At 38.8% G+C, this 21,828-nt stretch overlaps 1 protein-coding gene across 1 annotated transcript in view; it reads right to left on the bottom strand.

Annotated features, from left to right (window-relative positions):
• Positions 1-21,828, bottom strand: part of ACSL3 (acyl-CoA synthetase long chain family member 3) — an 85,265-nt gene that overhangs the window by 33,184 nt on the left and 30,253 nt on the right. Inside the window, exon 3 of the mRNA XM_062192847.1 lies at positions 3,233-3,646. Within this exon, the coding sequence (XP_062048831.1) occupies positions 3,233-3,610 (378 nt within the window). The 5' untranslated portion in view covers positions 3,611-3,646. The remainder of the gene's footprint in view (positions 1-3,232; positions 3,647-21,828) is intronic.

The following is a 21,828-nucleotide window of genomic DNA, read 5'->3' as shown; positions in this document are numbered from 1 at the left end:
TTCCAGTAGAAGCAAGAGTGCAAGCAGGAAGACGTTTAAAAAAAAAAAAAAAGAGGGGCAGGGGGAGCAACGATTGTAAGGGAAATAAATCAGAGATTCATGGTTTTGGGGCTTGAGCAATTTTGTGTATGGTGGGGCCTTTAACAAATGGAACAGCAAGGAGAGGAACAAGTTTGGAAGAGAAAATCAAAGAGAGATAATATTAATAACCAAGCAACATATACTGACCAAGAGATTGGTCACTACTTTTGATATTAATTATGATTCAAATGTCTTTAAAAATCAGTAAACATATATCATACATATAAGCAAACAGTAAAAAATGTAAAGTAACTTAGGAATAAGCATTAAGAAACAGAAAAAGAAAACTAAGTCAATTTGCAAGGTCAAAAATGAATATTTTGTCTTTCTGGATTGATTTAAAAAGGTCACAGCAAAACTTCTCCATGCATGAAAATTATATTATCTTTTTTTAATTTTTAATTTACCTTTTAATTTTTTAATTTTTTAAATTTTTTCTTTAAAAAAATTAGCTGAAATAGCTGTTTTTAGTGAACAACTTTTTCTGTTTATAGTACATTTTTTAAAAAAAAGATTTATTTATTTGTTTGAAAGAGTTACAGAGGGAGAGATAGAGAAATCTTCCATCCCTTGCTTTATTTCCCAAATGCCTACAATGCCTGGAGCTGTGCCAATAGCCAGGAGCTTATTCTGGATCTCCCATGTGGGTGCAGGGGCCCAAGCACTTGGGCCATCTGCTGCTGTTTTTCCAGGTGCATTAGCAGGGAGCTGGATTAGAACAGGAGCAGCCAAGATTCGAACCAGTGCCCATATATGATGCCAGTGCTGCAGGTGGAGGCTTTACCCTTACACCACAGTACTGGCCTCTATAATACATTTTTACAGGAGGTTTTAGATTTACATATGTCAGAAGATCTGCTTGCTATTAGTATTAGTCATTAAATTGGCATTTAGGTTCATTAAGCCTTGTTCAGAAGGTATAGAAAGATGAGAAACATGTATTTTTCCTGTCTAAAGTTAGGTTCATTGGGAAAGTAGAATTGATTTTTAGGGTTCACGTATAGTAAATGAAGCAAGTATTTTCCAATAGCCTTACTGAGGAAGAATGTGTGTGGTGCTGCAGGCTAACTTAGTTTCTGTGGGTCCTGAGCTGTAGCTTTGGCAGTGGCATGCTGCCTGGCTAGGGTGCAAACTGTTGAAATCTTTACTTAATATATAATAAGTTGATCTTCTGTATATAAAAAAAAACGCTCAAAATAAAGAATGACTATTAAATTTAAAAAAAAAAAAGATTATTTATTTGAAAGGCAGAGTTAAGAGAGGAGAGGCAGAAAGTGAAAGTGAGCGAGTGGAGAGAGAGAATCTTCCATCAGCCGGTTTACTCCCCAAATGGCTGCAATGGCCAGAATTAGGCCAGGCTGGAGTCAGGAGTCAGGACTTTAATCTGGGTCTCCTACATGGGTGTAGGGGCCCAAGTATTTAAGCCATCCTCCACTGCTCTTCCAGGAACATTACCAGGGAGCTGGATTGGAAGTAGAGTACCTGGGACAGTCAGCCATGTAGGATGCCAACACTGCAGGCAGTGGCTTAACACACTGTGCCACAGCACTGGCCCCTAACTTTTCTATATGAATTCAAATATTTCATATTTTGTTGAATTATCAATGAATACAAAGGCACTGAGGCAGGCAGGAGAGAAGCACTCACAAAGCTCCTACTTTCTCAGGAACAGTGACTGAACATAACTCTAAGTTGGACTGATCTATTCCAAGCCCCTCCAATCAGAACTTACCTCTCCAGTGTTTTAAACATCAGCTCCCTCCTACCTACTCCAAAAAGCTTCACTCAAATCTGACTCAAGGATGTAGATTTGAATCATTTCTTCTGCCCTTTATTGATCAGTAATAAAGCCTTTGTCCTCTCAGAAGGCTGGCAGCATAGAGCATGATGGGAGCATCATGGCAGTGAGTCCACCTCTTTCTGTCTTTATCTTCAATAGTACTTGCTACATACAGTTAAGGAGTGTGAGTTATGAAGTCAGAAGGCCTGGGTTCGAGTCCCAGTTTCAGCACTTGCTAACTGTAGTATCCTTGGGTAAATTACCTAACCCATCTGTGCCCAATGCTGCCATCTGTAAAGTAGGGATGACCGTAACTCATAGAGCTAAATAAACTGATAAATGAGGAACTCATGAAATAGCTTGACTTATGATAAATACTAGTGAATCATGATCATCATCTTCATGTTTCAGATAAAGAAAATGAGGCAAGCTTGTTAAATAACTTCTCTAAGGTCATAATGTCAGTAAATGGGCAAGCTACAATTGAAATCTACAGTCTGTGTCTGGAGTCCAGGCTCTTTTTTTTTTTGGACAGGCAGAGTGGATAATGAGAGAGACAGAGAGAAAGGTCTTCCTTTTTGCCGTTGGTTCACCCTCCAATGGCCGCTGCGGCCAGCACACCACGCTGATCCAAAGGCAGGAGCCAGGTGCTTCTCCTGGTCTCCCATGGGGTGCAGGGCCCAAGCACTTGGGCCATCTTCCACTGCCTTCCCGGGCCATAGCAGAGAGCTGGCCTGGAAGAGGGGCAACCGGGATAGAATCCAGCGCCCCAACCGGGACTAGAACCTGGTGTGCCGGCGCCGCAAGGCGGAGGATTAGCCTGTTGAGCCACGGCGCTAGCCGAGTCCAGGCTCTAAAGCACTCTGTTACACTGCCTCTGAGACACCTTGCCCTCTATTTCAAATCAACAGTGGCCAGTTCCTCTGTGATTGTAAAAAGAAATTTTTAAAACCATGCAATTGCCACAAGCCAAGTACCAGGACATTAAGCACACACTGCAATCCCCCAGGAAATCTGAAACTTTAGTTTACACCCCTCAAAAGCCTTTTAAACATCCAAATGCTTCTGGAAGACAGGGAATATGGTTTCATCCCCAAATCCACCCTTGACATTCTATTCTAAACCATGGTGGACACAAGGATCAGAAGAACCCCATACCAGTGTACATTTTCAATATCTTTCTGAAAATTCAGAACAAATCATGCAAGTAAGCACAGGCTGAGATGAGAGCACAGTCTCATCGCCTTTCTATCCTGTTTCTCCTGCAAGATCAGCACGTTCCCATAGAAGTAGGCTGTGCATGTCTCGTGCCACCATTTCTAAGAGTTCATTTTATTCAAGGGACTGAAAGGCAATGAAACATCACTTTACCTTTTTAAAAATTTTTCCATTTGGTTGTACTTCATCTTCCTCATTTAAAACTTCACGTGTTCCCAAAAGTCTTTTGTCCTTAAACTTGTTTTTGGCATACATAAAAACTTTATCTAATGTATCGCATCCAGGGTACAACACTGAAACCAGACCATCCAAACTATTAACAGATCTGTATGCAGACTCAGGACTTGAATTTACAGGCTTTGCTTTAATTTGGTTTGATTTTTCTTGTCTTGACTCAGACAAAAAATAAAATGGAATGTATGTTAAAATTGTATAGAGTGATATTATAAAATGTATGAAATATAAAAGGATGGGGTTGATGGTCTGTTTCAGCTTCATGGTAGACGGTTTTGAAGATATGAGGTTATTCATGTGTTCCAAAGTAGAATTACAGATTCCAGCAAGAATCTATGAGGAAGAAACAGAAAGGCATTAGTTAAAAATTTTTAAATTTTAAAGAAAAATTCCTCACATTAGATAGGAAAACAAGGATTTTTCTTTCAGTTGGGAAGAAGCTGGCACACTGACCCCTGCAACGTCCTGATAATTCCAAGAGACTGGTTTCTACCCTATTTATCAAAATAAATTACACAAAAATCTCCACAGCATACTGTAAACAGGTGGTCTTTCTGATCTAACCCCAAGCATCCACAAACATTTCCCAGTACTAAAGAGGAACCAAACCAGAAGAAAAAAAAAAAGAATAGAGAACAAAAAATTTACCCACTTGCTGCTCTTTACTATCTCATGGCACTAGAGATTCCACATCCTCCTTTCATAAGGCCATAGCAGCCTTTGCCAGATAATCAATGAGTTCTTTCCCAGGTAATCCCATTCTCACTTTAGGCAGTAACAAGCAACTGGAGCTGGGAAACTCACAATTGCATTTTGCATACTAGTTCTAGACATTTTTCAATTTATACAGGCTAAACTGAAGAAGAAAAAAGTTAACTTTGCCTTCATTAGGGCTTTGCATTCATAAGGGAATCCAGAGAATACAACAGTGAACAAAACAGCCTAAGTCCCTGCTTTCATGGAACCTAAACACACCCTCTGGGAGACGTAAATAAGCAAGTACATATGTAGGTATACATGCATGCCTGGAACTGATAAATGCTACAGAGAAAAACAAACCCAGGAAAAGGAAATACAGAGTTGGAGAGGACCTACCACCTGGGTAGTAGTCAAGAAAAGTCTCTGGGGAGCGCTGCTCTAAGAGACTTTCAAAGAGAGAGAGCATTGTGTGCCTAACCTAACACAAAACTGAAGCAAACTACTAAATAGTACCTTGCCCAGAACTATGATTTATCACCAGGAGGGGCAAGCAGCCAGCTACTCCCACATTTGTAGAAACTCTATTCCAGGCAGGATAGCCAAGAGATTTGAGAACTCCTTCCTTCACCCAGTTGCCGTTCATAGGGCACAAATTTTCCCCCAGGCAGAGCAGGCTGAGAATACTGGGCACAAATTATCCTTACATCTGTTCACTTACAAGGAAGGTAGAGGTTTCACGCAGGCAGAAAAGCTCCAAACCAAGAAGACTAGTGGCTACAGCCACGGCCTAGCTGACTTCTCACAGAGCAGACTAACTCCAAGAAAATCGGGACAGCATTGTGATCCAGCTCCCTACTAATGTGCACATGAAAAAGCAGCAGAAGATGGTCCAAGTACTTGGGCTCCTACCACCCACATAGGAAACCGAGATGGAGTTCTAGGTTCCTGGCCCAGCTGTAGCTGTTGTGGTTATTTGGGGAACAAACCAGCAGATGAAAAATCTCTTTCTCTGCTTTACAAATAATCTTTAAAGAGAGAGAGAAAAGCAAAAGAAACGGAGGAAGGCAGGGAAGGAGAGAGAGGGAAGCAGGAAGAAAGAGAAAGAGAGAAAAACAGAAAGACGGGAGGGAAGGGAAAAGGGAAAAGAAAACCAAGCCATTCCCCCTGGCCCCAGCTCCAGAGCAATGACAGAGATTCAGCACAGGCTAGAGAAGTAAGCTGTAAGAACGAGGAATGCCTCAGCACTTTCTAGGAATCATGCCTTTATTTGGAACAGGGCACACAGAAGTTCATATCCAATGGCACTGTAAAAAATTTCAAGCCTTTTTGGGGAACAATTAAGATGAAGCTGATAGCTCTGTAACTGTGCCAAGCAAACATAATCCCCAAAGACAACGCTGAAATTCATAATCCCAAATAGCGAAATCCCAAAAGATCAAAATCCCTAAAATCTAAAGAAAATCCCTGAAATCTGAAATCCTGAAAATCACAATATTTAAATCCTGGAAGCCAAAATCCCCAACGCCACAATTACCATTTAAAAGCTAGGGGACAGGGATGCTATTTAAGAAGGGTAAAAATTTCAAATTCTGGTGAAAGATTGGCCACAGAATATGACAAGTTTGAAAACTTCAACTTAAAAATGTGTTAAGTGTCTACATTGGCATTCCTTCCAGATGATGAAATTCCAGGAGGTTTCCATGAATGAAAGCCACATTTGGATTAAGAAGCTAACAAAGTTACTGACTTGTTCAAGGATAATCATGTGCATGGTAGAATAGGAAAATCACAGAACCATGCTGCTGCCGGCCATCAGCGTTGTTTCTGCCAAATCTGTCATCTGTATACAAACGTGTGTATAATAGATTCCCGTGTACCCAAAATACCACAGGGCACAAAAAATGAGACAATAGAGAATATTTCAGCGTAAATGGAATCACAGAATTTCAGAAATAGTGTAACACAAAAAAGGAATGTGAGTGCATTCTCTGAGAGGAGCCGTGTCCCTCCCCTCAAGAAAGCTGCTACTCATGGAGAAGGGCCTCAGCACACAGTGCATGATGGGACAGGTGGCCAGCTCTTAGAGACCACCCCATGCAACTGCTTATCACTTATTCTATAATGTACTTTTTCATGTCAAATTTTCTGTTTTTAGGGTTCCCCCTTCACTATATTAAATTGTCAGCTACAATTCAATATGCCACATATTTTATAACATCATTTTCATTACTGCAGGTATAAATTGTAAAAAAGTTTTATAGAGAGTTCTGATTTAGTTTGCTTTTTACAAATCCATCTCCTCTAGAGAAGTGCATTACCACGACATTCAGTTTATGTGTAAGCACCATTGTTCATGTATGTAAAAACTTGGAAACTTAATAAATGAAAAGATATCCCTGTGTTTAACTGCTATACCCATATGACTGATGCTAGGATACCTGAATGTTTATGCTTAATAAAAATGTGAGGTTATTATTGTCGACTTTTATTGTATAAAGTGGCCTAGTAAGTGTTCTAAATGTCTTTAAGCTTCTTAAATAAATCTCCTTTTTAAAAAGTAAAAAATGTCTTATAAAGATCTTTTGAAATATTTTGCCCAAATTATTGTTTTCAGTATTTTAGACTTTAAGGATTTTGATCTTTCAGGATTATAAGGTTTGAGATTGTCTTTTGAGATTATGGCCGAACCTCTCCATGACAGAAACAAAAGAATAAACAAGTCTAACAGAGAATCAGGGAAAGGGACACCTAAGAACCCTCCTAGACTCATGACAAGCCCCTGACACTGGTCTGAAACACAACTTCTAAAAAGGGCATCAAGTTTCACTGGCTCACACTTTAGAGCAACTTATGGCTGCCTTGAGCTCTGTCTTAGCTAGTAAAAGACAACTGCTGAGTATAATACCAACACAGGAAGACACAGGCAATGTGGGAGAGAAAACAGGTTGCAGAAAACTATTCTTAAGAAGGCCTAGATACTGGACTTAGTAGACAAGACATAAAAGCAACTATTATAAATTTATCCAAAGAACTAAGAGGAAAAAAAAAATGCTTTAAAAAAAATCAAAAATCGAGGGGCCAGTGCTGTGGTGCAGAAGGTTATGTCGCTGTTTACAGTGCCAGCATCCTATATGGGCACTGGTTCAAGTCCCAACTGCTCCACTTCCGATCCAGCTCCCTGCTGATGCACCTGGTAAAGCAGTAGAAGATGGCCCAATTCCTTGGGCCCCTGCACCAATCTGGGAGACCCAGAGGAAGCTCCTGGCTCCTGCATGGCCCAGCTCTAAACACTGCAGTCATTTGGGGAGTGAATCAGTGGATAAAAGATTCTCTTTGTGACCCTGCTCAGCAGGTTCACAATCAGTACTTGCAATGCCAGCATCCCAAATCAGAGCGCCTGTTCAAGTCCCAGCTGCTCTGCTGCCAATCTAGCTTCACTATTAATGTGCCTGTGAAAGCAGTGGAAGATGGCCAAACTGTCTAGGCCTCTGGCCCAGCCTGCGGCCTTGCAACCATTTGGGGGAGCAAACCCGAGGATGGAAGATTTTTTTTTTCTCTTTTTCTTCCTCTCTTTCTTTTCTTTCTCTTTCTCTTTCTTTTCTTTCTCTTTCCTTCTCTCTCTCTTCCTATCTTTCTTTCTTTCTCTTGCTGCCTCTGTTCTGCTTTTCAAATAAATAAATAAATCTTTTTAAAAAAAATCAAACTCTCAATCCTACAACATGTGGAGCATCCACTAATTTGTTTATGAACACCTGATAAGAAGCCAGGCCTCCCAACTGAGCCCTAAGCTCTATTCACCATTCCAAGCTGTTTTCTTTGGAAATGAATTACAAAGTGTTCTGGAGACCATTCCAGAGAACTTGGACTTTTGTCATAACGGTGAGGAAAGCCACCAAACATTTCTGTACAGGAAAATGACACAATGACAACAAATGTTCTTGCTACTTCCAGGAAATGGTAGTTGCAAAGAATAATCATCATTATCTAATTAAGTATTCTTTCAAAAATTTAATTTTGCTTTTTTTTTTTTTTTTGCAATTATGTTTTATTTCAGAGAAAGACCAAGAGTGAGAACACTCCATGCATTGTTTCATTCCCCAACATGCCTGCAACCATGGGGATCAAAGCCAGTGTAATAGGACTAAAACTGGGCTGGTCAACACTACACAGTCAACACAACAGTTGATGTAAGCAGACAGACACTGGCCACTGGGAAGAAAGCCGATTCTATGATCCCAAAGACGCGTTTCCTCCAGGGTCTTTTAAAGGGGAAAAGGGGAACTGGGGAAAGTAGTTAAACAAATTTCAGAGAATTCTTTGACATGAAATCAGGTGGAAACTCAGTGCTGTGACACAAATTCTTCTTATCTGAAATCTCTTGTTTGGTCATCTCCCTGTAGCCACCACTTATGATGTTGATATCCCATACTAGAGTACCAGTTACTCTGCTTCCAGTCCAGCTTCCTATTACTGCACCTGGGAAGGCAGTGGATGATGACCCAAGCACTTGGGCCCCTGCATCCATGTAGAAGACCAGAATGGACTTCTTGCCTCCTATTGCAGCCATTTAGTGAGGGAAGCAACAGATATAAGATCTCTGTGTCTTTCTCTGCCTTCCAAATAAATAAATCTCTTCTTAAAAAATTAGTTATCTTGATTTAAAAAGGCATATTCACAAATGATATAATCATGTATACAGAGGAATCTATTAAGATGCTACTAGAATAAGATCAAAGTCAGCGAACTCTAAAGGCTTCCATAGCCTTGGCAACTCATGACTAGAGCCTAGGGAGATCACTGACACCATAAACAAGAGTGTCAAATTGTTAAGTCAGCAACAGGAGTCACTGTGTACTTACATCCCATGTGGGTTCTATCCTTAATGTGTTGTCTAATGTGAAGTGATGCTATAACTAGGACTGAAACAGTATTTTTACACTTTGTGTTTCTGTGTGGGTGCAAACTGATGAAATCTTTACTTAGTATATACTGAATCAATCTTCTGTATATAAAGATAATTGAAAATGAAAAAAAAAAAACCTGGTGTTAAATTGGAAATGGCATAGAAAATTAATTAATTTTAAAAAAATAACATGTAGGATCTCTGTCTTTAATGTGCTGTACACTGTTATTTAATGCTATACCTAGTACTCCAACAGTATTTTTTCACTTTGTGTTGCTATGTGGGGGCAAACTGTTGAAATCTTTACTTAATATATACTAAACTGATCTTCTGTATATAAAGAGAATTGAAAATGAATCTTGATGTGAATGGAAGGGGAGAGGGAGCTCATTCTGAGGCCAGAGTGCTATTTGGGGCATTTGTCATTCTGTGAGTCTGCTGTGTGGCCAGCTTCCCATGTTGGACTGTTCTCTCCTTTTTAATTCTATTATTATTAGCAGACTTGGTCTTATTTATGTGAACCCTTTGACACTTAATCCTATTTTTATGATCAGTTATGAGCTTAAACTAATCACTTTAACTAGTAAGATGGCATTGGTACCTGCCAACTTAATGGGATTTGGAGTCCCATGGAAAGTTTTTACCTTTACTCTTAGGGGTAAGTCTGAGGGAACATGTGCCTAATTGTATATCTCCTCCTTCTCTTATTCCCACTCTCATATTTAACAGAGATCACTTTTCAATTGGATTTAAACACCTCAAGAATAATTCTGTGTTAAATAAAGACTTCAACCAATGGTATTAAGTAGAACAAAAAAAAAAAATACTAAAAGGAATAAAGTAGTAAGCTATTCCTTGACAGTCAGGACAAGGGCTGATCAAGTCATTGCTTCTCATAGTGTCATTTTCACTTCTACAGGTTTCCTTTTAGGTGCTCAGTTAGCTGTCACCAACCAGGGAGAACATATGATATTTGTCCCTTTGGGACTGGCTTATTTCACTCAGCATGATGTTTTCCAGATTCCTCCATTTTGTTGCAAATCACAGGATTCTCTTTTTTTTTTATATAACTGCTGTGTGGTATTCCATAGAGTATATACCCCATAGTTTCTTTATCCAGTCTTCTGTTGATGGACGCTGAGATTGATTCCATGTCTTAACTATTTTGAATAGAGCTGCAATAAACATGGAGGTGCAGATAGCTCTTTTATTTGCCAAATTAATTTCCCTTGGGTAAATTCTGAGAAGTGGCATGGCTGGATCATATGGTAGGGCTATATTCTGAGATATCTCCAAACTGTCTTCCATAGTGGCTTTACCAGTTTGCATTCCCACCAACAGTGGATTAGTGTGCATTTTCCCTCACATCCCCACCAACATCCACTATTTGTTGATTTCTGTATGAAGCCAATCTAACCAGGATGAGGTGAAACCTCATTGTGATTCTGATTTGAATTTCCCTGATGGCTAACAATCTTGAACATTTTTTCATGTGTCTGTTGGCCATTTGGACCTCCTCTTTTGAAAAACGTCTGTTTAGGTCCTTGGTCCATTACTTAAGTGGATTGTTTGTTTTATTGTGGTGGAGTTTCTTGATCTCTTTGTAGATTCTGGTTATTAATACTTTATCAGCTGCATAATTTGCAAATATTTTCTCCCATTCTCTCAGTTGCCTCTTCACTTTCCTGTTTCTTTTGCAGTACAGAAATTTCTCAATTTGATGTAATCCCAGTTGTTAATTTTGGCTTTGACTGTCTGTACCTCTAGGGTCATTTCCAAGAATTCTTTGCCTGTGCCAATATCTTGCAGGGTTTCTCTGATGGTCTCTAATAATTTCATGGTGTCAGGTCACAGACTTAGGTCTTTAATCCATGTTGAGTGGATGTTTGTGTAAGGTGTGAGGTAAGGGTCTTGCTTCATATTTCTGCATGTGGAAATCCAGTTTTCCTGACACCATTTGTTGAACAGACTGTCCTTGTTCCAGGAATTGGTTTTAGCTCCTTGATCAAATATAAGTTGGTTATAGATGTTTGGATTGATTTCTGGTGTTTCTATTCTGTTCCACTGTTTTTGTACCAGTACCAGGCTGTTTTGATTATAACTGCCCGGTAATATGTCTTGAAAGCTGGTATTGCGATGCTTCTGGCTCTATTTTTGTTGTATAAGACTGCTTGAGCTATTCAAGGTCTCCTGTGCCTCCATATGAATTTCAGCATCATTTTCTTTCCAGACCTGTAATAAATGTCTTTGGTGATTTTTTGGTACTGCATTGAATCTGTAAATTGCTTTAGGAAGAATGGGCATTTTGATGATATTGATTCTTCCAATCTATGAACATTGAAGATTTTTCCTTTTTTTGTATCTTCTTCTATTTCTTTATGTTTTGTAATTCTCATTATAGAGACCTTTGACAACTTTAAGTTTAATCAAAGCTACCGTGGTTTTTTTACAGCTATTATGAATGGGACTGACTTTAGAAGTTCTTTCTCAGCTATGGCATTGTCTGTGTGTACAAAGGCTGTTGATTTTTGTGTACTAACTTTATATCCTGTTACTTTACCAAACTCTTCTATGAGATTCAATAGTCTCTTAGTGCAGCTTTTGATCCCCTAAATAAAGAATCGTATCATCTGCAAAAAGGGATAGTTTGACTTCTTCCGTCCCAATTTGTATTCCTTTGATTTCTTTTACTTGCCTAATGGCTCTGGCTAAAACTTCTAGTACTATATTGAATAGCAACAGTGAGAGCAGACATCCCTGTCTGGTACCAGATCTCAGTGGAAATGCTTCCAACTTTTCCCCATTCAATATGATGCTGACCGTGGGTTTGTCATAAATTGCCTTGATTGTGTTGAGGAATGTTCCTTCTATACCCAATTTGCTTAGGGTTTTCATCATGAAAAGGTGCTGTATTTTATCTCTGCATCTATTGAGATAATCATATAGTTTTTCTTTTATAGTTTGTTAATGCAGTGCATCACACTGATTTCGAATGTTGAACCATCCCTGCATACTAGGGATAAATCCCACTTGGTATGGGTGGATGATCTTTCTGATGTGTTGTTGTATTTTATTGGCTAGAATTTTATTGAGGATTTTTGCATCTATGTTCTTCATGGAAATTGGTCTGTAATTCTATTTCTCTGCTGCATCTTTTTCAGGTTTAGGAATTAAGGTGATGATGGCTTTGTAGAAAGAATTTGGGAGGATTTCCTCTCTTTCAATTGTGTTGGATAGCTTGAGAAGAATCGGAGTTAGTTCTTCTTTAAATGTCTGGTAGAATACAGCAGTGAATCCATTCAGTCCTGGGATTTTCTTTGTTGGGAGGGCCTTTAATACTGCTTCAATTTCTGTCTAGATTATGGGTCTGATTAGGTTTTCTTTGTCTTCATGGTTCAATTTAGGTAGGTTGTATGTGTCCATTAATCTATCCATTTCTGCTAGATTTCCCAGACTGTTGGCACACAACTCTTTTTAGTAATTTCTTTTTATTTCTGTGGTGTCTGTTACATTCCTTTTTTCATCCCTAACTTTATTGATTGGGTCTTCTCTCCTCTTTTTGTTAGTTGGGCTAATGGTGTGTCAATTTTGTTTATTTTTTCAAAAAAAAAAAAAAAGCTCTTCGTTTGGCTACTCTTTTATAATATATTTTGGATTCAATTTTGCTAATTTCTTCTCTAATTTTAATTATTTCTTTCCTCCTACTAGTTTTGGGTCTGGTTTGCTGTAGTTTCTCTAAATCCTTGAGAGGCAATCATAGCTCATTTATTGGGTGCCTTTCCAATTTCTGTATATTGGCACCTATTGTATAAACTTTCCTATTAACAGTGCTTTTGCTGTATCCCCTAAGTTTTGATATGTTGTGTTGTTATCTTCATTTACTTCCAGAAAGTTTTTGATTTCTCTTTTGATTTCTTCTGTGACCAACTGTTCGTTCGGGGGCATGCTATTCAGTCTCCATGTGTTTGCACATGCTCTAGAGATTTCCAAGTTGCTGATTTCCAGCTTCATTCCATTGTGGTACAAGAAGATGCATGGTATGATTTCTACTTTTTTAATTTGCTGAGACTTGCTTTAAGGCCCAGTATGTGGTCAATCCTAGAGGAAGTTCCATGCACTGCTGAGAAGAATGTGTATTTTGCAACTGCAGGATGAAAAGCTCTGTAGATATCTTTTGGTCTATACTGTCAATTAAATCTGCTGTTTCCTTGTTGATTTTCTGTCTGGTTGATATGTCCATTGCTGAAAGTGGAGTATTGAAGTCCCCCAGTACTATTATGTTGGAATCTAAGTCTCCCTTTAAGTACCTTAATATTTCTTTCAAATAGCTAGGTGCCCTGTAATTAGGTGCATATATGTTTATGATAGTTCTATCTTCCTGTTGAATTGATCCCTTGATCATTATATAGTGCCCTACTTTGTCTCTTTTAACAATTTTTGTGTTAAAGCTGATTCTTGTAAGCAGCAAATAGATGGGTTTTGTTTTTTAATCCAATCAGCTAGTCTGTGCCTTTTAACTAGGGAGTTGAGGCCATTTACATTCAATGTGACTATTGATAAGGAATGACTTTCCCCTGCCATTTTTCCAAAGATATTCCTAATTTATACTTTGAACTTCCTTTAACCTTTTACTGAGAGAATTTCTTCCTATACCTTCTTTCTTATTGATGACCACATTCCTGTGTTTTGTGTAACACTTCCTTAAGCAGCTTTTGCAGAGCTGGACGGGTGGTGACACATTCTTTCAATTTCTATTTGTTATAAAAGGTCTTTATATCACCTTCATTCACAAATGAGAGCTTTGCAGCATGTAACATTCTGGGATGACAGTTTCTTTCTCTGATGACTTGGGCTATATCTTGCCATTCTCTCCTAGCCTGCATGGTTTCTGATTAGACGTCTGCTGTGAGTCTAATTGGAGGTCCTCTGAAAGTAATCTGGCCTTTCTCTCTTGCACATTTTAGAATCTTTTCTTTATGTTTCACTATGGTGAATCTGATTACAATGTGTCGTGGCAAGGCTCTTTTCTGGTCATGTCTATTGAGAGTTCTGTGTGCTTCCTGTACTTGGACATCCCTTTCTTTTTCCAAACCCGGGAAGTTTTCCGCTAGTATTTCACTAAAAGGCACTTCTAGTCCTTTTTCTCTCTCCATGCTTTCAGGTACTCCTAGAACCCAAATGTTGGGGCATTTGTTTATAGTGTCCTGTACATTCCCAACAGTGTTTTTTAGATTTTTAATTTCCTCTTCTTGTCTTTGGTTTGAATGTATACTTTACTGTGCTTTGTCTTCTAAGTCCAATATTCTCTCTTCTGCCTCACTGATTCTGTTTTTTAGGCTCTCCACTGCATTTTTATTTGTTCTATTGAATTCTTCATTTCATTTTGATTTATCTTTAATATCTCAATTTCATGTTCTGTTGAATTCTTCACTTTGATTCCTACTTAAGATTTCAATTTCATGGAAGAGATTTTCTTTCATATCCTGCATGAATTTCAGTAGTTCCTGCGTTTGCTTTTGATTACTTCTATGTAATCTTATGAACAATTTTTTGAGTTCAATTTCTTGCATTTCTTCTATATCATCATCTTCATAATCTAGTATTGAGGTGTCAAGTTCTTTTTGGAGCATTGTGTTGTCTTCCTTATTCTTGTTTCTTGAATTTTTGCATTTATTGTTTGGCATTTGTGGAGATACTAGTTGGTTTCTTCTCTTCCCCCTAACCCGCACCCCCTGCTTGGCGGCTTTTATCGTTGTACTATGACTCTAGATAAGTGGACTGTCCGTTTTCAGTGAGTCTCTAGAGGTTTGTAGTGGATATGGCCAGAGAGCTCTGTTCAGTTCTCCAGGGTTAAGGGTGTGCCTAAGGTGACACACCCAGGTTTGGTGTGGCAAATCTTCTCTCTTTTGTAATCAGAAGGGAAATATATTCTGCTCAGCTGATCTCTCTGATGGAGAGCAGTGCCTGAGCACTATCCCCAGTGGGTTTAATATTCATATGCTCTGTCCCAAGGACCACACAAAGGATCTGTGTAGTCCTCAATGTAAGTTCAGATTCCCCAGCAATGTCTCTTACCAGGTAACCAGTAACCCCCAAGTTTGTGGCTTCTACCACTGAGACTGCTCTAAATCCTAGCCACACCATGAGTTCTGCCACACACCCTGTTCCCCCCACGCCCCCCCCCAATCCTGGTTCAGAAGCATCACACAGTCACAAGCTCCTAGTCCCCTGTTATTTATCCGCACCAGAGTCAGGAGTCTCCGCTTGGGTGATTGCCGGGCATAGACACAAGCTGACACTGCTGTTACATTTCTCCAAAATGGTGCCCACTCTTTTGGCTTATACGCCTTTGTGAGGTGATTGGGGAGAGAGAAACATGTCCATACCATCCTTTTGTTTTGTTTTGTTTTGTTTTTTCCTCTCCTCTAGTTTGGCTGGTACAGTTTCCCCCACTGGGCTCCAAGCCTCTTTCCCTCTAGGCTCTTCCTGTGGCTTTTTTGCCAGTGGCTTGGGCTACTACGGTCTTGTCTCCCCTCACTTTCTAGCACGGGTACGCAGGCTCTCCACTGTTGGAGTCCCAAGCCATGGGTGCCCATGCCCTCCATGTATGTCCACCATGTCCCTCTCATTTCAGTGGAGTTTCCTCCGCCGTTTTTACCCTACCTCTTCCCTGAGACTACACTATCTCCATATTTTTTAAACTATCTTCTCTTGGACTAGAGCAGTAAGCTCCCTTGCTACTCCATCATCTTGAAACCCCTCAAGCACTGGATTTCACAATGTGAAGGTCCCTGATGACTTTGAAAAGAGCTGTGTTAAGACCAAAGCTCAATTGGTTTAACAAGAAATAGGAAGAGAGAAAGTAAACAGGGAAATGGGTTAATAGGATACGACGAAGGAAATTCTTGTTTTAAACACACAGAATAGCTTGTTTGCATACTGACGGCTAAGACCTAGGGGAAGAAAGAAGAGAGGTAGAGAAATACCAACTTTATTATGTATCCATTAAAAACAAATTAGATATACATGCACTGACCTGGAGGGACTCCAAGAAGAGAATGGAGGAGTACAAGAGAAAATGTATATGTGGCTCCGTGTCCAACCACAGAAAAAAGCAGGGATACTGCAAGGTTTTTAGGCAATTTATTACTACATATTTAAATGCTGGTAAAGGTATATTTACCATGAAAAATGTAACAACTCCCAACTTCACTATACTCTCAAAACTGCTAATTAAAATGATTCAAGTTTAACAGTATTACATGGAAATGACCTATTATTTATAGAAGTACAGATGAGCAAATATTAAATCCTAAAATATGAAACTATGTAGTAATGAGTAGCTAGATTCAAGCACTTGAAATGTGTTTTTAAAATGTTCAATATAAGGGGCTGGCACAATGGTACAGCAGATAAAGCTACCGCCTGTAATACTGGCATTACATATGGGCAATGGTTAAAGTCCCAGCAGCTCCACTTCCAATTCAGCTCCCTAATGGCCTGGAAAAAGCAGCCAAAGATGGCCCTACCACCCATGTAGGAGACCTGGAATAAGCTCTTGGCGCCTGACTTCAGCCTGGCCAAACCCGGACCATTGTGGCAATCTGAGGAGTAAACTAGCAGATGAAGATCTCTCCCCTCCTCCCTGTATAACTCAGATTTTCAAATAAATAAATCTTTAAAAAAAAAAGTTCAATATAAATGATCCATCGCATTACATCAAAGTTATTACATTTTATCATTTTAATTAGCATTTGCTTTCAATCAAGTAGAAGAAAGATCCTTCCCTTGTATGATCTCTATTATTTGAGAAAGAACACAGAAGACTTGGAGAGAATGGAGGAGGAAGAAAAGTATAGGATTTTGTGTCACTGTCACAAAGCTGAGGAAAGATTTTAGGGTTATGAAAACTGTACACAAAGTAACAGACATTTATTCTCACCTACAAAATCACTCTCAACTGATACATTTCGACAGTAAAGAAAACTGATACTAAAATGAAATTTTATGCTAAATTGATACTGAGGTTAAATACTGTAGTCTTAGAAGGGTATATTACCTTCTCATTTTAACATAAAATGGCCTAAATCCTCCCCATATAAAAAGCTTTCAACAGAAACAAGTGTTACATAACAGAAAAACAGGGAGAGGGAGAAGGCTGCCACAAGGATCACATTCATCGTAATGTATTAAATGACTATACCTGCTTAGATCTGGTTGCAGTAATCCGCAAGTAAACATTTCAAGAACTTCTTAGGCTCAGGAGAGATGCAGCATAGTACCTCAATCCAAAACTGGTAGACCTAAGAAGTTAACTCTCACAAAGCTGGTGACTTGAATAATGGGGTCACCCTCAGAATCTAAGACATTTGCATAGAAGGGAAGTGGTCAATAAAGCCGTTATATGCACACCCTACTAACACAGCAAGCTAATCTTTCACCTCCCCACATCCACTCCCTCAAGACAAGAAAACTGCAAGCTCAACTTCCTGAGCAGGGAAGGAATCCTATTACTGAATTCTCCTACAAACTCAGAGGGGAGCAGAGGGAAGATGTCAGGGAGGGGACTGAGGAAAAAATGCTCCAGAAGGGGCATCTGATAACAATTTTTTCCTGGTTACTTTGCCTAATACTCTGATTTTCTCCTCTGTATTTTTCTTTCAGCCTACAACAACCAAGCATGCATCAATACTACAGAACTGTTCATATCTGCAGAAAAAGTACAGCTTATCACTTTCTCTCTATTGAAACATAAATAAGAGATGAGTATCAAGGAATCTATATTTGCAAATGTGAAATGTGCCCAGAATTTTTCACAAAGCTTGCAATAAATGGGAAACAACACTGAGTATCAACCAAGAAAACACTATGCAGGGAAGTTTTGAGAATATCTCATTTAATTCTCACAAAAACAGACTCTTCAAACAGATCATGCCAAACACACAATTAACAGATCAGGTGGGACTTCAACCTACATGTTGATATGAGACAAGTTATAAGATGTCCTAAATCTAGTTACAAGAGTAGGAGTTATGGAACAAGGACATAAATCCTAGCCATTCTCACTCATTGCCCAAAAGATAAGCATTAGAATTTATTCCTTGCCCTTGGATCTCAATTGGGTCTCACATCCTATTGCCTTTGCACCCCCACATTCTTTCCCAGGTTCCCAAGGCCCTACAAGGACACCTGAAAGAATAGTTCCAGGAATTCACCTCTGCCTGCTGCCCCCTACCCCCACCCTCCATCCCTAGCCCTCCTAAAATAGATTCCTATACTGCCTCCTCTCTATTCTGTGCCTCTTTCCTAACAAGGAGAAGGATTTGGGGAGTGCTGAGGAGTATGAAAGACCTTTGTACATTCCTGAATATATATTAAAACCTTAACTCAAATGCCATCAACAGCCCTGGGTGTCAGGGCATCATGATCACAACCCCAACAACTCAGAAGCAACAATGACTTCTTATGGACTACCTCCTACTCCTAAGCTCTCCTCCCTATGCCATCTTGCCCTTCTTATCTACAAATAAGACAGGTTCAATGTAACCAACTCATGCCTTTCTTCCGCAAATTTTAGTTATTAAAAAATGCTCTGAGCTATAGTCCAATGTACATTTTCCAACTGCTACTGGTGCAAGCTGTGGTAAGTTGTCACAAGACCTAAGCCTTTCCTTTGGGACATGTAATAACTCCATAAACCCTTTTATTTCAGAAATTCCTGGGCCTCAAGAGTTCTAGTTTAACAATCTCTCTCCAAAGCACATCCAACTTCTTAAACTTCCACACACTCCCAAAGTAAATTCTACGGTTAATATTTGTCAGTCAAAAAAAAAAAAGGGGGGGGGGGGGAGTTAAACAACCCCTTACTATACTCCTTTTGAATCTCCTTTCCACAAAAGTAAAAATCACATATGATAATGGTCTACAGAAACTGAAAGGGTCCTAGATTAATGATTTAAATCATTGATATTGAAATGAGAAACTGGAGTCAAAAAAGCTAGACAGAACTATTTCCTTCCCAGAACCAGCCTTCCAGAGCTGTAATGGAAAATGTAACCAGCAACTTTTATTTGCTATCAGGAAGTTTCTTTAGAGGGGGACCCTAGCTCTGCTGAACATATTTGCTTCTCTGCTTCCCAAGGCTAAAAGCATAATAAAAAATACATATGGCTTTAAAATATTCACTGACTGTATACCCTGCTGTCCGTCTGCCAAAAAAAACACCCTCCACTATAGGAAAGTTGTAAAGTCTTAATACACAGATGAATTATGTTGTCTCAGTGTTACATAACAGAGTGGTTCTTCATTGACGAGGAGACAAAGTATTTTTCCTTTCTAAATCTCCAAATATTAACACAATGCTCCAACAACTTTGAAGATTTCAACTCTGATCCTAAAACTGTTTTTGCTATATGATATTGCAATGATTCTAGGGCTGCAAAACAAAATCATTAACCTATGCAAATACTTCTATAACACAACTAATAAAATGGTTAAATTCTGGACAGGAAAGTCAATTTAATACACTATGAGACAATTTAGTTGTGTTTCCATTTGTATTAGAGAAGTTTTAATTTCTAAGAAGCTTTATGAAGAAATAATAATTTGGTATTTCTTTTTAAGAACACTACTAAGCTCATATTTATTCTAACCTCCAAAACTGAAATACTGGCTCTGAAGACATATATTGGATGAAACAGAGGGGGGAATGAGGGAGAGATACTGAATTTCTTTCCTATGAGTATATTTAAATTAAAAAGCAGTTCAAAAGAGCCAACTAACCTTTTTAAATTACTAGTTATCTACTGTAATTTTTAAACTTTTTCAGTCCTTTTACTTCAACAGTTAAAAGTATAGGATTCTTCATAATCTCCGTGAAACACAAAAGTGGTCCTATGACTTTCCAAAACCTGCTGAGAGAAACATTAGAAAACTACTTTTATTCCATCTTCCTCTTCTAGTTAAAAATCAGCTCTGCCACCAGTTACTATGACTCAGTTGCTAAAAATCTAACTTTGCTCACCACTAATACTGATGGAATTCAACTGGGTCAATTTAAAAACTGTATTCTACTGACATCTAGCTCTCCCAAAATTGATTTAGGAGTACTATCAGCCATAAAACAATGATGATATAAGTAACCTGAAGGATTCTGTCTCCTAGTACAAAATACTTCCCCTTTTGGAAAAAACTCCCTTGCTTTAAAAATAGTTCTTGAACTATGTTGAATATACCATCTTAACAACATCAAAAAATACCTTTAACATACAGTCTAAAGACCATATGGGTGTTCCATGAAAATGTGCCGGTTTGATAGACTGAGCCAGCAAAGATGAAACAGACTCAGACCTGACTTAATTTTCCAGTCAAGTAAGAGAACCAAATACTTCAAACCACCACCCCTAGCCCTCCCATACATGAGTACACACAAACACCCAGGCACTGGGCAAAATCTGGTTTCATATTCATTCCAATCTCTTGCCATCTGTCTGCCCCAGAAAAGGGCAGACAGTGCTTCCCTTAAATGTATGAGACAAATGGCCAGCCAAAAAAGCTAAGTGGATTTTTTATAAACTGGAATGTCCCTTCCCTCCTTAAGAGTTGCCAGATTTAACAAATTTAAATTCAAATTTAACTGGGTGCCTGTATCACACAAGTATGGCAACCTTGTTCCCATCCCCAATTACCACAAAGTGCTATAATTAATTAGGGTGACCAGCCATCCTACTAGTTTGCTTGGAACTGCAGCATTTCTCCCAGGACACAGCACTTTCAATGCTAAACACCAAGAAAGTCCCCAGCATACTGAGATAAGCAGGCTGCTCTACAATGAAACATTTCATGGAATCAGCAAACTAAATGTAGCCTAGATCTACTAATAGTTAAAGTTTAATCTTTTTTTACTAAATAATTTTTGCATATTTTTCAGTATTTGTCATCATCATCTAATGCACAAAATTAAATAATAAAACATGAAATGCAATAGATACAAAGGGCTTTGAGAAAATGTAAAAGCACTACAAGAGCTAGTTATTACAACAGAAGTATGAGGGGTCAGACAGGTCAATAGGCAGCCAGGTTGGTCAGGGTAGGAAATGAGGAAAAGAAAGTCCCCCTTAGAAAGTGCCAAATCCCAATGCATGTTTCTCCCCAAAAGTTGCCTTCAGCAAGACAGAAGTGCCCATCCCACCCTTCTGAGTTTCTAGTTTTATCTTGTGAATAGAAAGAAGTTACCTATCCCACCCTACTTTGTTTTATCATGAGCAAGCCAGACAAGGCAAATCAGATCACAAATCAGTTATTTTGATGGGTGTTGTCCCTGCCTTGTAACTGACTGTTGTCCCTGCCTTATAACTGACTATAAGCTGATTTTTTTCCCCAAAATTGTGCTTAAAAACCACACCTGCCACCAGCCCCTTCAGGTTTTGCCTCTCTTGGTGCCCCATTCCTGGCCACTTGGCCAGGAGGTCCCTGACTTAAATAAACATAGAAATTCTTCTTTAATATAAGACAAAGAACAGAGATCATCTCTTTGCTGCTACCACCACTTCACCAGTAACAGGAGGATTGGGTACAAAGTTGCTTCATGTAGCATTTCAAAGTAGACAGGTACTTATTTAGATACTTCATATGATCAACAGTTTTATTACTTGCAGGAGTAGTTTGGAGATATATATATAGTGTTCAACAGACTCCCTATTTTTAGAAACACGGGAATAAGCTCTGAGTTAGATGCCAGCCTCCTATTGGATCACTGTGTAACATGAAACAAGTCCCTTAACATTCTCAGGTCTCAAGTTCAGTTGAAAAACTGAGATAATAACAATAAGTATCTCAAAAAACTCCCATTAGGAACAAAGCAAGTAGGTTAAATTATTGTACAGAAACTAAAAAATACAATCCATGTATTTAT

This window comes from Lepus europaeus, chromosome 1, assembly GCF_033115175.1.
Source record: "Lepus europaeus isolate LE1 chromosome 1, mLepTim1.pri, whole genome shotgun sequence".
NCBI lineage: Eukaryota > Metazoa > Chordata > Mammalia > Lagomorpha > Leporidae > Lepus > Lepus europaeus.
The sequence above is the reverse complement of the archived record's forward strand: the minus strand, read 5'-3'. Positions and strand labels throughout refer to the sequence as shown.